The following is an 18,607-nucleotide window of genomic DNA, read 5'->3' on the forward strand; positions in this document are numbered from 1 at the left end:
GTGTTCTCGCCTGTGGGTTTTAGCCAAAGCTGCAGCGCCTGGCGCCCGAGCGAGCGAGCGCGGCAGCGGCTTCCTCCGGAGCCCGCACCCGGGCGATGCGATTTCCCGAGCACCCCGGGCGCAGCCTGGGCTCTGGCTCCCCACCACCCGCCGAGCCCGCGAGGCCCCGGAGCCGCCGCGGCTAGAGGAGGAGGCTGGGAGGGGAAGCCCAGCGCCCCAGCCTCCCTCCCCCACCCTCGCCCCATTCACCTCGGCGGCCGCCGCGCGCTGGGAGCCTGATCGCGGGACGCCGAGGCCCGGACGCGATTCTCCGCTCGCCGCCAAGTGAGCCGGCGCCTCGGCTCCTGGGTGGGCTGCGAAGAAAATGGTGCAGTCTGAGAGCGGCTGACCCCAGTTGGGCAGAGCAGACAGCTCCAGTGCCGGGCTGTGGCGGGAGAAGGGGGCGGATTGTTTTGAAGGGCCGGGACCGCTGTTTTCCTCGGTGCCTGCAGCATTTTCTTTGCACCTGAGCAGCGGGTTCCTGGGGCTACTTGGGAGCCAGATGAAGTGAGGCAGAGGCATCGCGGGAGAGGCGGGTCTGGAACCTCTCGGGTGGATACTCAGGAAGGAGACTGCGCTGGGGAGACCGGCATGACGCCCCCGGGGCTGGCTGCGGGGCTGGTGGTGAGCCCCGATCGCGCGACCTGTCCATGGTGTTGAAGGCACCGCGAGCCGAGCTCCGCGCGCGCCGCGCCGTGCGCCCTGCCGGGTGCATCCTCCTCGGCGCATCCTGTCTTTCGAGCCCGCCGGCTGCCGCCCATTCACCTCTAACCGCGGGCCGAGGCTCGTCCAGTTACGCCGTCCGGGTGACCGCGCCGTCGGCCCGAGGGGCCTCCTGAATGGCGAGGCCAGAAGCAGAACACCCGGGAGCTCGCGCGGGAAGGTTGGCCGCGACCGTGCGCCCACGGGAAGCCCGCCTCTGAGCACAGCGCGCTGGCCAGACAGCAAAGGACCTACTGGTGACCAGAGGACGGAGCTTTTCCAAAGAGCCGACCCAGAGAGGAAGAACATTTCTTGGTTTGCAGATCGGAAGGGGGGCAGTCGCTGAGTGGGAGACCCAGGCGGGACTCAGGGCAGCCGGCCCTGGCATCTGGAGGTTTTCCTTCGTTGGCCGGTCTCGTCGCGGGTGCTGGAGTTCATTCTGTCGTCGCGCAGCAACTCGTGATAGCCCCCACCCCCTCACCCCAAGAAAAGGCCAGGCGAGTGGGTCCCGTCGCCACCCTGCACAAAGAAAGCCCAACAGTCTCACTGCAGCCGAGGGCACTGGGTGTTTAGTTTCTGGCCCGAGGGCAGCGGCGCCTGAAGTCCGGCTGTGTGCCGACGCGGCCGGTTCGGGGCAGTAGCTTCCTGCTGGGCAGGGAGGGGGCGGGAGGCGGTCTTGTCCGCTCGCCGCCGCCGGAGGCTGCACCTGCCCCCCCGGAGGATGCCCAGAAGCCAGCCGGAGCCTCCCCGGATCAGAACTTTTTAGGCTGTCCGCCCCCATCCCCGCAGTCCCTGGGCCGCGCACCGGCAGGCGGGGGCGAGGGGGCGCCGCCGCGCGAGTCCCCCTCCGGTCCCCCCTCCCCCTTGGCTCGGCCGCCCGCCCGCCGCTTTGTTCCGGGCGCGCGGAGGGAAGGCGAGGCTGCGGCGGATCATGCCCATGGTGTAGCCGCCAAGCGGAGGCATGGCTGCCGGAAGGTTACTGCTCTATACGGGCCTCTCGCTAGCGCTCTGCGCCCTCGGCATGCTGGCCGTGGCCATCTGCTCGGACCACTGGTACGAGACGGACGCCAGGAAGCACAGGGACAGGTGCAAGGCCTTCAACACCCGCCGGGTCGACCCCGGCTTCATTTACAACAACAACAACAACTTGCCGCTCCGGGCGAGCCGCTCCCGCCTGGACCGCTGGGAGGGCAAACTCCTCCGGGCCCGGAATCGCCGGCAGCTCTTCGCCATGAGCCCGGTTGACGAGTGCAGCCGGCAGTACAACTCCACCAACATGGGCCTCTGGAGGAAATGCCACCGGCAGGGCTTCGACCCCGAGATCGCAGCCCTCATTCGGAAAGGTAAGCGCGAGGCGCGAGGCGTGGCGCTGCGGAGAGCCCGGCGCCTCTAGGCCCGGCAGCCCTCTCCTCCCTTCGCCCGGCAGCCCTCTGCCCCCTTCGCCTGGCCACGGTCTCTCCGGCCTCCTGCGAACGGGAGGTCAGGTTGTCCAGGCCCTGCTGAGCCTTGGAGCGGCCAGAACTTGCCTCCCGATAGCCGGTAATGGAGGCTTACCTCTCTCTGCCCGGCCTCTTGTCTTGCGTTTGTGTGATGGGATTCCCGTGGAATATCGTGGTCCAGGGTTTTTATCCAGGATAATGCTTCATCAGTCCCTGAAAAGGGAGGGAATCCGTCGCGTTGTGTTCTTTGCAGAGGAAGCCCCTTTGAGAATGATGTGTCCGGCAGACAGCCTCCTAGTTTTAATCTTTGTTTTAGATGTTGAACCGATTCAGGAGAGACATCTCACTGAGAAGGCCATATTCACGCCACAAACGTTTGCTAAGTGCTAGTCTATACCCGGCGTGGTGCAGGCATTGGTCATATAAACATGGATAAATCACAGCCCCTGCCCCATTGTAGCTCCAGGCCTGTTGACCAGATTCTTGGTTTCTCCTTTTGGGGAAATGGTTGACAAAAGTGACTTGTGTGCTTTGAATTTTAACAGGGCCTAATAAACACATAAAAAGTAGTTCCTCACTTTAGAGAAAAAAAATTACCATTTTCAGAAGATTTATATCAAAAATACCTAAAGTACTCCAAAACATAAAACAGACCATATTTACTAATGATAAAAATTTCTTTCATACTTTCTTTCGTATGATCACATACATTTTTAAAAGTCTGTTCATCTCATGCCATTTGTAAATCTTGTGTGATTTATACTTTGGGGACCACCCTGTTCTATTAGTCCACTGAACTGTTGTTTGGATGTATTATTAATATTGCTCTGAAGAAGAGAATACGTTCTCTCCTATGGTAGTTGCCTTCTGGAAGATGTGGTGTGATTTTATGAGTGTTGTTCTTTTTTTTCCCCCTTGCTGTGTTTCATTCTCTTCAACTATTAAATGCTGATGCCAAGGTGAAAATGATGTTGTTACCTGCAAAGTCTTTGAGTCAAAGATAGAAAACAGTTCTTTGTGTCTCTTAATATTATAACACAGGTTTGCTTCTGTTTTAAAATATTATTTGTGAGAGCTGATGTTCTTTGATTTATAAAAATATTGAAATTGATCAGAAAAAAGTGATAATTTGAAAAAAGCCAATTGTTGAAGAATGACAAGCAGTGGGTATGATCTAGGTGGCAAGTCAGATTTAGAAAAGTCCAGAAAGAGAATCCATCTGAATGTTTATTTTGTAGTTTCTGTAGAATGACTAGGGATTTTAGCCGATCCAGTTATTAGTGTCTTAATATTACAAACATCACAACTGCTTCGTGGTTAGTCTCCTATATGAAGCAGGTGGACCCATTCGGAGCTCTACAACTTTGTAAAGATGTACAGAATATTAGAGAATTCCAGAAGAGAGTAACTTGGCTTGGATTTAAAAGTAGGAAAACAAGAGAAACCAGACTCCTTTTTGACAATGGGTGACTTCGTAACAGTTTGCAGGTTCTCGGATTCGTGAAGTGTTATTTCGTTCGTTGTTTTCCACTTTCATCAAAATTGAGATGGTAGGAAGTTGGCTGAAACGGGAGGGAGAATTCATGTTAATAATAATGCCTGATAAGCAGTGGTAGGGCTTGCTGAAGGACATTCTTGAATTTCCTTTCTTAAATGTCTCTTGCAACAAGATGGGTATCCTTCTGTCTGGTATTGGTTAACCCCACTTAGAAAAAGGGGGATGGAGTCCGTATCTTCTGGTGGTTCTATAGAGGGCTTTGATTCCATGTTGCTTTGCCTGGCAATCCGGCTAGAAAGGTTAACTTGGTCTGTGCACCAGAGAGATTGGTTACCATAGTGACATGTTCTTCCGGTGAAGCTGGAAACACAGTGACAGGGAAAGGGATAGGGGAAGAGTGTACAACATTTTGACTTTGTATCGACTGATTTTTAATTGCAGCAACAGAAAATGGACACGGCACAGCAGGGGGATTGAATACACTGATACCTCGAGTTGGCAGGCATTGTATTTCACTTGGACTAATGGAGATGCTGTTCCCCATCACCCAAAATACAGCAATCACTGTCAGCTGCAAGCACCCGCTTACCATGGCCGTTTCTGTCCATTTGACATTCTTGTTAGGTATTATTGAGATAGATGGCATGCCAGCCTTACAAATCTTGAGAGACTTAAGGTCACTATCTTCATTTTTAACCTCGAAGCATAATATTTGAGAACTAGATCTTCCTTTTCTAAGCAACAATAGACACATTTTGGAAATAAGGGTATCTTATATTAGTAGAATTCACAAGCAACTCCAATAACATAGAACATAATTTCTAGACTTAATCCATGTTCTTTCTACATCAGCAGATTTTAGAAGGAAGTAAAAAAAAAAAAAAGCACCCAGAAATTGATATTCCTCTATTTAAATTTAGGGCAGGCATCTTAGGGAAAGATATTTATCTCACAGTATTCATTAGCAGCCTCAAAAGATACGGTAGGCCTTTGTCTTTTGGGGGAACATCTCAGATTAAAATGCTGGGAGATATGTGTTGGGCAAGGGGGAAGGGACACCAGAGAAAAAGACTGTGTAAAATCTGTCAATATTAGGGGAAAATTAGAGATTTATCTAAATGATCATACAGCTCCACGAACTCAATCGTTTGTTAAATCAATGTTCATTACATTAGAAAGTTGCCGTCTGTGCATTTTAAAACACAACCAAACCACATAATTAATAAGAAAACAAAAGTCAAATCTATATCTGATTCGAAGATAAAGTCCTTTAGATTCATGTTCTTTCTGAAATCCATTTCTTCGATGCCCTGTTGCCATGTGTGTACCAATAACAAATATGCATTTTTGGTCACGGTATATTTATTCGTTTGTCTTATTGAACTGTTAAGTTCCTGAAGGGCAGGAAAGATATAATTTGTAAAATACATTCACCAGATGCTTGGTACTTGGGAAATATCTCATACAAATTAGGTTCACAGAAACGTATCCATCAAGAGCTTATTCTAATTGTAGGAACACTTGTGTGGGAATCCAAATAAAGGATTAGTCAGAAAATTGTGATGAAAAAAAAATGAGCCAGCATGGCTCTCAGGGTAGGTTAATATTGCAACAGATGCTGAATAATTTAACAGGGAAGGTTTTTTTGAGCAAAAAAGTTTTGCTACGGAATAAGGGAAACAGTACTTTTTTGGATAGCCGATGTCACTGAACAGACATTTATCACCCACAATCATTATTTTTCACATTAGATGAGATTTTAATGACTTCCTTCTTGGAGGTGGGATTGGGTGCAGCAAGGATAGATCACCCTTGAATCCCCACACGACTGTGACCATAATCAAGTCCTCTTGTCTTGCTTTTCAACCATGTCAACGTCTCCCTAGTAAGTCACTGCAAGCACGGGGGACAGATCAATGACAGGATCAGTTTCTGAAATCCAAGAGACTTCCAGATCCTTAGGAGGAATAGCTACAGGTAGGATTTTGTTCCAGGGAACATTTACATTCTTTGATTTCTACTGGCATGTTACATTGATATGGCTTAAAATAAGTAGACCTTCACCTGAGACTCTGAGAACTTTTTTTATTATTTGAAAATAGGCCTTCTAGTAGAATTTGATCTATATAATCATAGACTGGTTGTCTCTGTATTGAGGCTTATTTGAACAAAACACTGCACATATTCACAAATTAATAATGTGCTCAGCAAATATTTACTGCACATGTATTATGTGATGGACACACGTCCCTGGAATGAAGTGATGGATAATACCTGGGCCTTAAAATTCCCATAGTCTGTTAGCGTCACAGGGGATAAATGACAACGACAGAGCAGCAGCTACAGATGCGGAGAAGCACCGAGCAGGCAGTGACGGATGGTGTTGGCAGCGGGGCAGGGGGATGGGGGTAAGCCGGGAGGGGTGGGGTGGGGAAAGTTGCCTGGAGGACATGAAATCGGAACACAGTTTTCATGAGCTTGGAGGTGGATGGTGAGGAAGGGCATGTCAGGCCAGGAGAGCCATCTGCATAGCCACGGAGCTGTGAAACAGCAGCTTGGCCTCGTGAGTGGTGATTGCTGGAGTGAGTGAGAGGGGCAGGGAGTGGAGCTGGAGAGCCGGGAAGAGGCAAGTCAAGGAGCTTGTATACTCACGTCCCTGGTAGCTGTAACGCCCAGCAGGGTAGCTGCTAACCACAAGTGGCTCCTTAAATTTAAAATAACCAATATGAAATGAAATTAAAAATTCATTTCCTTAGTCATGTTGGCCACATTCAAGTGCTCAAGAGCCGTGTGTGGCTCGTGGCTGTCATATTGGACAGTGCAGGTTAGAGAACATTCCTGTCATCCCAGAAGGCTCCATTGGACAGAGCTGCATGGAACCCAGAGCCTCAAAAGAGCAAGCACGTACTTGGTTTCAGATGAGGAATTAAATGAATTAAACATGATAACTTGACCTCAAATTTAAGTATATTATTCTACACTTGAATAAACTTTGCTACTTGAATGTTTTGGGCAGAAGGTTTGAGTTCATGGTCAATTATACCAAGTCTATATTTTATTAACTTCCCATCTTTAAGATTCCATTAAAATTCCATCAGAATTCTCACATGCTTCTCTAGTCTCTCCTTGGCTTCTCTCCACTCCATTCAGAGAAACTTGCCTTGTTGTCTGGATGGAAAGGGTTAATAATAATAATTGTCAAACATGATGCCAGGTACTCCTCTGAGAGTTTTCCATATATTCGCTAATTTATTCTTCATAATAATGCTCGAGGTGGGCATTATTATTTTTTTCATCCCTGCACCACAGTTGGGGAAACTGAGGCATATAAATGTCCATTAACTTGCCAAGTCTCATGATAAGGAAGCAAAGGTGCCAAGATTCGGATTCTGGCTCCAGGTTTGGTGACTCATGCACTGCCCTCTCTTGTCACCATAGGGTCTGCTGGGTGGGGGGTGTAGAGTGGAGAAGAGGCTGGGGTATTGATTCCTCAAACTGGAAAAGAAACGAGAAGCAATTGTAGAATGTCACCAAGGGGAGACCTGCTTGAGAACTCCCGCTTAGGCCTGCAGGGGAAGGTCATGTTAAAGTAGTTCACACACTTGGCTTTGAAACCCGCTGACAGAAGCCCTTCCACACTTTGGTAGGTGATTTAAAAAAAAAAAATTATGTTTATTTATTTTTGAGAGAGAGACGCGAGCAGGAGAGGGAGACACATAATCGGAAGGAGGCTCCAGGCTCCGAGATGTCAGCACAGAGACTGAGGTGGGGCTCAAACCCATGATCTGTGAGTTCATGACCTGAGTGGAAGTCAGATGTTTAACCGACTGAGCCACCCAGGTGCCGGATACATGATTTTCAAGTATTTATTTTGCTCACTGTGGTGGATGCTGAGGTTATGGCCACCCTCATTCATTCCGCAAATATTAACTGAGGGCCTAGGGGCTGGGCATCATGGATAAGCTTACATTCCAGTGGGGAGAGACAGACAATAAATAAATACATGTGGAATAAAAACAAGGGGCGCCTGGCTGTCTCAGCAGAGTGTGCAACTCTTAACCTCAGGGTTGTGAGTTCAAGCCCCATGTTGGGTAGAGAGCTTCCTACCAAAAAAAAAAAAAAAAAAAAAAAAGATACTACCTTGAAAACATGCCAATTAGAATAAAAATGATCCCTAATGAACTAATCAGTATATAATATAATGTGAAGTAGTGAAGAGCATGAAGTGTCTCTGCTTTTAGGAAACATAAAGAAGAAGGGGCACCTGGGTGGCTCAGTCGGTTAAGCGTCTGACTCTTGGTTTTGGCTCAGGTCATGATATCACCGTTCGTGGGTTCAAGCCTTGCATCAGGCTCTGTGCTCACAGTGAGCCTGCTTGGGATTCTCTCTCTCTCTCTCTCTCAAAATAAATAAACAAACTTAAAAAGAAAAGGAAGCAGGGGCGCCTGGGTGGCTCAGTCGGTTAAGCGTCCGACTTCGGCTCAGGTCGTGATCTCGCGGTCCATGGGTTCAAGCCCCGCGTCGGGCTCTGTGCTGACAGCTCAGAGCCTGCAACCTGTTTCAGATTCTGTGTCTCCCTCTTTCTCTGACCCTCCCCTGTTCATGCTCTCTCTCTCTCTCTCTGTCTCAAAAATAAATAAATGTTAAAAAAAATTTTTTTTAATAAAAAAAAGAAAAGGAAGCATAAAGGGGAAGCTGGGCAAGTAAGTGAAAAATTCGCAGTTCCATTAGTTTTGGTTTTGAGATATAGGGAGGCTTTACCGGCTCACAAGGAAACACATGTAAACACCCACGGCCTTTGTATATAGTGTGTGCCCCATGCACACACATTTCGTGTGTGGCCAAATGCACAAGCGAGTGTGGTCACATCATCCTCCCTCTTCACTCTGAAATACAATGAACCAGTGAGAGGTAACATTTAGGAGCCCTGTGACTCAGTGGGCAGGTGCACGGATGGGAAGAGAGAGAGGGTCGGTGTGATGTGTTTTGCACACCTGCTGTGTACCAAGCGCTCCGCTAGGTGCTGGGGGGCAAAACGAGGAGGCATCACATGGTGCCTGACCTGAGGGAACTTACACTCTAGCTCACGGTTTCCCAAATTCATTGTCATGTGTGGCTGGATCAGGCTCTTCCTCAGAAGACCACATCTGTGTCAACCAGATCAGGAGTCAACTGGTCAGGAGACTCGGGTCGGGGGCGTGAGTTCTTTTTATTGAGTCAACAAAGCCAAGAGCCATGTTTCTTTTCCAGAAGGTCAGCTTATTTCTTCTTGTACTGTAGGGTTGGTAAGGATCAATTACAAGATCGAGTCTGTATATTCCACTTGGGGTTGTCGGTTACAAATATTTTTTCCCTCTCTGCTGTTACTAGGTGGTCCTAGGCCTTCAGGCAGAATTCTGAACACACTGTGGGCTAGTCTGACCCTTCACGTGCAGGCACGTAAACATCTAGGAATGAAGGAGAGTGAAGTCACAAATATGTATTCAGATGCAGATACTTTTACAACTACGTACTCCAAACAATACGCAGAAAGAGGAGGGAGCGGGTGACCTGGGGGATGAGTGGACAGAAAATTGATTTGAACATCTGGATTGGACATCTGCTGTTTCTGAGAAAATGCATACGTTTTTTTTTTCCCTAAGGACATTGTTTTGTCAAATGTAAAATAGTGAGTTTGGATTATATAAACTTCAAGACCTTTCACACTCTAACGTTTGATGAGAAAGTTAAATTTAGGTGATAGAGTGTAGATAATAGATAGATGGTTGAGAAAAGGTGAACCCGGAGAGAAGGGAAAGGAGGGGAGAAAGGAGAGAGAAAGGGGCCACTTCTTTTTTTTTTAATGTATTTATTTTGAGAGAAACAGAGACAGTGCAAGTGGAGGAGGGACAGAGAGAGAGAGAGAGAGAGAGAGAGAGAGAGAGAGTCCCAAGCAGACTCCACCCTGTCAGTACGGAGCCCCACAGGACAGGGAGTTGGGGGGGGGGCGTTTGAACTCATGAAAGAGTGAGATCATCACCTGAGCTGAAACCAGGAGTTGGTCGCTTAAGCAACTGAGCCACCCAGGTGTCCTAAAAGAGCCCACTTCTGAAGGGAGCATCCCAGGGTGCTAAAAGTGTGAAGGAAGAGGTGAGAAGCAAAGCAGCTAATTTCATACCCGCACACAATCATGTAACACAACTTCACTGCTTCTCTTTGGAATGGTTTGAAATGTCTTGTTGCAGATTGGAGTTAAACACTGAGACAGTTCACGGAGAAACATGGGGATGGCTGCCCAACAACGTGAATACACTCAAGGCCACCGAACTGCATACACTTAAAACTGGCTAAGATGATCAGTTTTGTGCTGCGTATGTTTTACCGTAATTAAAATACATAAATTAATTAATGAAAAGAAATGGTAAAACTTAATAGAGAAAGGAACTGTATTACTGGTCAGTGTGTAGGATACTTTATAGCAAAAGATCTTCATTCTTTCAACACACTGATTGAGCACCTACACGTGCTAGGCACTGGAATGCTTAGGATGCAGAAGTTAATAAAACAGACAAAATGCCTGCCCACATAGGTCTTACATTTAAACAGTTTTGAGAATCATATATATATATACATATATATATACATATATATATCATGTATATACACACACGATATATATATGTATATATATACATATATCAGTATAAAATATGTATATTCTAAACAGTTTTGAGAATCATATCTTTTTCACCTTGCTTTTTTTTTTTTTTTAATTTTTTTTTCAACGTTTTTATTTATTTTTGGGACAGAGAGAGACAGAGCATGAACGGGGGAGGGGCAGAGAGAGAGGGAGACACAGAATCGGAAACAGGCTCCAGGCTCCGAGCCATCAGCCCAGAGCCCGACGCGGGGCTCGAACTCACGGACCACGAGATCGTGACCTGGCTGAAGTCGGACGCTTAACCGGCTGCGCCACCCAGGCGCCCCTTGGCTTGCTTTTTAAAAACAATACTTTCGGGGCGCCTGGGTGGCGCAGTCGGTTAAGCGTCCGACTTCAGCCAGGTCACGATCTCGCGGTCCGGGAGTTCGAGCCCCGCGTCGGGTTCTGGGCTGATGGCTCGGAGCCTGGAGCCTGTTTCCGATTCTGTGTCTCCCTCTCTCTCTGCCCCTCCCCCGTTCATGCTCTGTCTCTCTCTGTCCCAAAAATAAATAAACGTTGAAAAAAAAAAATTTAAAAACAATACTTTCAGGGGGTGGCTAGGTGGCTCAGTCGGTTAAGCATCCCACTTTAGCTCAGGTCATGATCAGCAGTCTGTGAGTTCAAGCCCTGCATCGGGCTCTGTGCTGACAGCTCGGAGCCTGGGGCCTGCTTGGGATTCTGTGTCTCCCTCTCTCTCTCTCTGCCCCTCCCCTGCTTTTGTGTGCGCGCTCTCTCTCTCTCTCTGAAAAATAAATAAAACTTAAAAAAAAATAAAAACAATACTTTTAAAGAGCATCAAGATATAAAACGAATAAAAGTAACAAATACATCTCTTGGGTCATTTAAAAATTGTTGTAAAATGAAGAGCTCTTACTGCGTTTAGTCTTTTGAGCTCCAACTACGTCAGGCACATAACTTGGCGGATCCTGACAGAAATCCATGGTTCCTGTCCTCAAAGAACAAACAAAAGGAGGAAGTGTGCAAGGAGACTAATAAATATAAGCCCTAAGGTTGCTTCTAGGAGAGATTTATTTACGTGTCGGGGGCCTGAGTGGTACTTGAATTTTGGAGCAGGTAAGGGAGGCTTTGCAGACGAAGGAATGTTCTTAGAGTCATTATTTGTGGACGGATAAGGTGAAGTCTTAGCCTTATTAGTAATTTAAAAATTACTAATTAATTTTGACAAGTCTTGACAAGGCTTGACAATTTTGACAAGACTTGTCTAGTCTGCCTTCCACCTACCCTTGTCCCTCAGACCCCCCAGCCCTTCTCCCAAGAGGCAGCCATTGCCACCAGATTTTATAAATCATACCAGAGGTGATTTATTCAGCAGTGTTTATTTTTTTTATTTTTTATTAAAAAATTTTTTTTAACGTTTATTTATTTATTTTTTTTTAATTTTTTTTTCAACGTTTATTTTTGGGACAGAGAGAGACAGAGCATGAACGGGGGAGGGGCAGAGAGAGAGGGAGACACAGAATCGGAAACTGGCTCCAGGCTCTGAGCCATCAGCCCAGAGCCTGACGCGGGGCTCGAACTCCCGGACCACGAGATCGTGACCTGGCTGAAGTCGGAGGCTTAACCGACTGCGCCACCCAGGCGCCCCTTAACGTTTATTTTTGAGACAGAGAGAGAGAGAGAGAGAGAGAGAGGGAGCATGAACGGGGGAGGGGCAGAGAGAGAGGGAGACACAGAATTGGAAGCACGCTCCAGGCTCTGAGCCATCAGCCCAGAGCCTGACGTGGGGCTCGAACTCACGGACCGCGAGATCATGACCTGAGCTGAAGTCGGACACTTAACCGACTGAGCCACCCAGGCGCCCCTATTCAGCAGTGTTTAATAACAGCACGTATAAATTTAAGTCAGGCAACAAACAGGTGATTCAAAGATGAAAAAAGTTTATTTTTTATAAATTTGTATACACAGAGATGGTGTTTTAAGGCCTGCTCCAGGAGTCACCAGGAATTGTCTACAGGTGATGTTTATGCTGAGTGGAAGCTGCTATTGGCATTCAAGGAAGTTTGACAGATTTGCTGTTTTATGGGAGACTGCAGTATCTGAATTATTTCAATTGATTTTTTTTTTTTTGGCGTCAAAGTATTTTGCCAAGAAAAGGCAATTTACTTTATATTAGGTCATCTTCATAAATTTATATCATTTCCTGCGTTTTAAAATGCCCTGCTGTTCTATATTCTGAACCTCACTCCGTTGGACACTTTATTTGCTCTAGAGCGTCTCCCTTTCAATTTTGGCCTGAATTTCTCTTAATCTTTATAACAGCGGTTCTATTTAGGCAAACACCACTCCTATTCCCCAAAGCCCTGGAGTGTTTCACAGAGCTGGATGGGATGGGGTTGTTTTTACCCTAAGGAAGCTCTGTGCTCTTATGCTGCTGTGTGTGTGCTGACACCACACTGGAGTGCAGCTGGAATCTATCTCCGGAGGCTGAAGACACGTATACTTGGGCTCCTGCTATATTCACACGTATGGACACATGTTCAAGAATGTATGGCACCACCGCTTGGAACAGCAACAGAAATAAGCAAGACAGAGAAACTTACGTGCCCATTAATAGGAGAACAGATGATGAGGTACGGTATGGGGTCATACAATGGAAACTATTGCCATATATTTAAAATAAATGTACATTTATATATTTCCAAGTGAGTAAACATAACATTTGAGTGAAAAAAGCAGGATACAGAATGAAATGTGGAGTATGTTGCCATTTATATGAAGTTAGACACAGATCAAATAACATTAGGTATTGTTTATGGAAGACATTATTTGTGTTGTATTTGCAAGTATGCATGGGACTGATAAACTCAAAATGAAAGATGATGTTTACCATTCTTTTTTTTAAATGTTTATTTATTTATTTTTGAGAGAGAGAGAGAGAGATGGAGAGACTGAGTGTGAGCAGGGGAGGGGCAGAGAGAGAGGGAGAGAGAGAGAATCCCAAGCAGGCTCCATGCTGTCAGCACAGAGCCCAACGTGGGGCTGGAACTCACAAACCTGAGATCATGACCTGAGCTGAAATCGAGTTGGATGCTTACCCGACAGAACCACCCAGGTGCCCCTGATAACCTTTATTTAAAAAAATTTTTTTTAATGTTTATTTATTTTCGATAGAGACAGAGACAGAATGCGAGTGGGTTAGGGGGAGAGAGAGAGGGAGACACAGAATCCGAAGCAGGCTCCAGGCTCTGAGCTGTCAGCACAGAGCCTGACGCAGGGCTTGAACTCACGAGCTGTGAGATCATGACCTGAGCCAAAGTCAGTTGCTCAACCGACTGAGCCACCCACGTGCCCCATCCCCTGATTACCTTTCTTAAGACAGAGAAACAAATGGAATTGGGAAGTTGCTTTAAAATCATGTCTGCTATTTTATTTCTTAAACTGAGGCAAATGGGGAATGCACACAAGCAGGCTATTTGGAAAGTTTCTATGATCCTGACAATAAAGTTAACATTTTATTTTATTTTAACTGTGTTGTTCAGTGTTTAGGAGGCAGGTTCTTTAAGGAAAATTAATGGAAAACTTTGTTTCTGAGCTGATCTGTGACTGACTTTTGTGACTAGTAGCAGCAGCATTTAGAGGAGAATCAGGTAACTCCTAACCAACAGTTTTCACTGAAAGTAGCTCATGGGAAGGGCTGAGAACAAATAAAATTATGTTTTACTCACTCTTGATGTGGTGTGAGAAGAGGAAATTGAGGCTTTAAAATGATTTGTTTCTGGGACATCTGGGTGGCTCTGTTGGTTACGTGTCAGACTCTTGATTGTGGGATCGAGCCTTGCAATGGCTCTGTGCTGAGTGTGGATCCTGCTTAAGATTCTCTCTCCTTCTGCCCCTCCCCTCCCCCGCCTTGGGCGCTCTCTCTCTCTCTCTCTCTCTAAAGATAAAAGTTTTAAAAAAAGATTTGTTTCTGAGACAAAGAGTAATGTACAAGTCACTCCCCCCTTTGTAAGTTTCCTGCAGCTTGTGGAGGAAAACCAAGAGTTTTAAGGGTCAGAAAGGTAAACTGAAACTAATCCTCCAATTAACTTGATCAGACACAGAACTGTGAATAGAGAAGGCACTGAGACAGGGAGTGTGGGATGAGCCAGAGGCTGAGTGCCCAGCTCTGGGAAGGCTCAAAGACCCCGAGATCACGACCCGAGCCGAAGTTGGTCGCTTAGCTGACTGAGCCACCCAGGCGCCCCCTCAGTCACTCTGGAAACCAAATAGAGAATGTTAGTTGGTAAAACTTTATGTTATTGATGAACACGGTTTAGCTTCTTCATCCTTAAAATTATGAGGGTGACTGTAGCCAAGGGTCCCTCTGTTATGACAATGATTCGTGTCCACTGTGTTCAGACAAACTACAGCTGGAGCAGAAGACCTATCACAACGATAGCGGGGGCTCCATATTCACCTGATAATGCTGGGCCCGAAACACCAAAGCTGGGCCCGAAGTCCCTAGGGAATCATGAGTGTCTCGTGAGGTTTCAGGGGTATTGAAGCAGAGTGACTGCCGTGCCTATGTTTTGGTAGCCACAGGGTTGACGAGATGCCCAGGAGCTGCCGTATCCGGGACGTGTATCCACAGGTGGCAGAGCCCATACTTCCTCAGGTGAATGACCTCTCTCTCTCTGGGAAAAGCTGGCCTCACCTTTCCCTGTCTCTCCTCGCTACGTGTGTTCGCACAAAGGAAGCCGGAAGTAGTCTTGCTCAGCCCTAGTTTTTTTCAGGCGTGGCCCCTCTCCTGGCCTGGCCTGCCTCTCTTCCTCATGCGTCTTCAGGGCACTTTTGGGTCCCTGCCGCTAGGTTTCTTTTCCAGTCCCCGGTGGCTGGGACTGCTTCTTTTTCAACACTTCATCTCTTCTGGCTTTGGAGGCAACCAACATTCCCTCTTGGATCGGCTTCTACCCCTGTTCTTCTTCTTCTTCTTCTTCTTCTTTTTTAAATTTCATTTATTTAGTTTTTTGTAATCTCTACACCTGACATGGGGCTTGAACGCACAACTTGGAGATCAAGAGTTGCACGCTCTTCCGATTGAGCCAGCCAGGTGCCCCTCTACCTCTGTTCTTATTCCCTCTTCTTTCTCAGCCTGTGTGGGGTTCTCCAACATTCCATTCTCCTGGAGTATTCTCTTTCACGCCTCTGGCTCTTTTCGGCCCTTGAAACTCATGACTTGTCGCACTGGGAATCTGTCACTCAGACCTAACATCCAAACAGCTCCTGTGGGATATCCTGTGGGATATCTCCGCTTGGATATCCCATGGGTCCCGAAGAACCTGTTTTCTCTTCCCGTGCCCCGAAGTCCTTTCTCTCCCATTTTCCTCCATCTTGATATCCCACCTCTCTAGTTGCCTAAACCAGAAACTTAAGGATCATCCTTAGGGCTCTCTTCTCTCCTGCCCTACTCATCCACGCAGTGAACAAGTCGCTTCTGCTGATATGTTCGTGCTTGTCCCCCGATCCTGTTCCAGCATTGCTGCTGTGGTTAGGTGCCCGCTCCCTGTGATTTTGCAGTGCCCTCTGGCTTCCTGCTCTCTATCTCATCTGTCCTCACTGCTTTCTAATCAGAGTGATTTTTCCTAAATGGAAATCTAATCATGTTATCACTTGCTCAACTCAGTGGCTCCCCACAGCGTATCAGTCAGGATAAGATCCGTAATCTTCACCTTGGCCCATGGCCCCCCCCAGGTCTGGCAACATACCTCCCCCACCCCCACCTGGGCATCTGGTCCTTTGGCGTGCCTTTCTGCATCCAGCACGCTCTCGTCCAGCCCTGATGGACTCCCCTGCCCCCGAACAAGTTGAACTGTTTTCTGCCTTGGGAACTTTTGCTTATGAAGCTTTTTCCTTGGCCTGGAAGTCCCTGTCCCTGCTCACCCCACCCCCCAAGTCTGCCTGGTCAACACGTGCTTACCTTTTAGCAATCAGCTTAAGGCCCTCTCCTGTCCTCTTGCTTGGTGTTCTCACCCTGTCACACACCAAACGCTTGCTTCCTACCACCAGTGACATTTTATTTCCCCATATGTTTCCATCCTTTTTGAGACTGTTTTTGCACTATTTCGTATTCATCTTTTTATCCTCAGCATTTTGCATAATGCATGGGCCATAATAGGTATTTAATACCTACTTGTTGAATGAATGAAGGTTTATCTCAGTTAATGCAGTCGATCTGGAAATCTTATTTAACAAAGAGCCATAATTTCATTGGACTAGGGAGACTCACTATTAAAAGGAAGCCTGCTGTGAATTGTTCTGTAATGCATATGATAAACTTCAATTTATTTCCTCGGTGAAGGTTTGTATTTTCTTAAAGCACCCATATTTCTGACTCACAAGGGGAGAATTTCAAGTGGCGACAATTCAGTTTTTTTTTGGATTTGACCTCTTCATTGTGCCCACTTTTTCTCCTCTTTAGGCCTTTTCGAGGCTGGCCCTTCTACCCTAAAGAGAGTAGGCAAAGTAGGGGTTAAGTTAAGTACCTCCATTTCTTGTTCCTATCATGCAAGGAAGGATTTCCGAATTCACCTCTGGGTCTGGCAGGTGTGGCCATTCCCTCAGGATATTTTTCCAGGTTTCACAATATTTATCACCAGGAGTGTCTTCAGGCTATCTCAGGGAAGCCTCCCTCTCAACCACCTATTTAGGGCAGTGTCCTCACCTCTCCTTTGATATTGATTTCGGTCAGATAACGACCTGGAAACAGAGACTGTGCCTTCTGTGACCATCTCCGCTCTGGTTCATACCTCAGTTCACCATTTATGACTTTCAACAGGAGTGGGTCAGTGATGCTAGGAAGACATGGTAAGTATTCCGTCTTCAGTATCTGGCATGCCCGATGCCATTGTTGTTGGTGAGCAATGCTGCTCACAGAAAACATCATCCCCATAGGGGGATTTGGGGACAGGGAGACACGGTGGGAGATTTGGGGACAGGGAGACACGGTGGGAGATTTGGGGACAGGGAGACACGGTGGGAGATTTGGGGACAGGAAGACGTGGGGGCCAACCGACACATCTTTGCTTGCGAAGACCCCCAAAGTGCTCAGTCAACAGTGGGTGAGAGAGATGTTTACTTCTCAGCGTCTCACAGGGAAGGCGATACTCCCAAAATGACAATGACTGTTGTTCTGGCTGGGTCATTTTACGGTGAAGGTTTTAAGGACTTTTCTGGCCTGTAGTCTGCTAAGGGCAGAGCCTACTGCTGGGTCGTTCAGATAAGTAGAATAATTCTTTTGCTCTCAGCAGCTAAATATAGATCCAGCCCCTTTGCTTGGTGCTCTAAACTAGGTTAAATAAATGATTCATGTCAAAGCAACATTTTATACGACCACTCTAACTCCTGGATTTATATGAGTTAAATCTGTACGGGGTTTCAGTTGGAAAAGTGAGTTCCAGCACCTTCTGCCCAATCCGGAGAAAGTGCTCAGGTTAAAAAAAAATGTAGATTGTATTTTCAGTAGTAACCATGGAGTAGGAATTCCAACGAAACTTGTGTTTTGAAGAGCTGGCTTAATTGTAAAAAACGATTTAAAGAAGCGTGGATGAGCTGCATAGTGATGCGAGTCTCATAAAATGGTGGGTAACCCTTACCCTAGAAAACTGTCTTTTGCCTCGTATGTTTATTTTAGAACCTATAGGAACCTAGAGGTTTATTTCAAACTGGAAAGGTGGCATTTCATCTCTTTGGGTCCGCAGAGTTGTTAACATTTCAAAGAAGGACTTTTATGTTCCTATGCCAGCAGCATGCCTGTATCAGCTTTTATTACACATATCCGTAGTGGTGTGGTGGCTGGCTGGGCGCTTGTAGATCAATAAGCTGTAAAAAGGGAGAGGCATCAGAGGCCATAATGGCTTCTTCACAGAAGATAGATTGTCTCCAGGTAGTGAAGTGCATTTAGGAACTACAACAATGATATCCCTGTATTGAGATCCTGATTATTTAGAAGAAAGAAATGGCCACTCTCAAGGTGATGAGTCCTCTCATAAAGACTTTAGCATGCTGACCATACATTCCGGGAGGTTTTGTGTCCGCTGTTATAGCTGAAGTGAAAATAAACTCACTTGTTTTAATGGACGAATTCCCAGATGGAGAGATACAGAATCAATCCCGTTGGCCTCCAACACTACTTGATTGTGGTTGCTCTTGATTGTCTTATTAATTAAAAAAAAAATCTTCTTGTAACCTCTACACGGGTTTTTAAGAGACGGCTGGGCTTGGGTACAGCATCAGTGAGGGGTTGGGAAAGGT

At 46.7% G+C, this 18,607-nt stretch overlaps 1 protein-coding gene across 1 annotated transcript in view; it reads left to right on the plus strand.

Moving 5' to 3' along the window:
- TMEM178B (transmembrane protein 178B) overlaps positions 1–18,607 on the plus strand; it is a 363,493-nt gene continuing 344,886 nt past the window's right edge. The window contains exon 1 of the mRNA XM_043589726.1: positions 1–2,084. Coding sequence (XP_043445661.1) covers positions 1,703–2,084 — 382 coding nt within the window. The 5' untranslated portion in view covers positions 1–1,702. The remainder of the gene's footprint in view (positions 2,085–18,607) is intronic.

The sequence above is a fragment of the Prionailurus bengalensis genome, chromosome A2 (assembly GCF_016509475.1).
Source record: "Prionailurus bengalensis isolate Pbe53 chromosome A2, Fcat_Pben_1.1_paternal_pri, whole genome shotgun sequence".
In the NCBI taxonomy this organism is placed as follows: domain Eukaryota; kingdom Metazoa; phylum Chordata; class Mammalia; order Carnivora; family Felidae; genus Prionailurus; species Prionailurus bengalensis.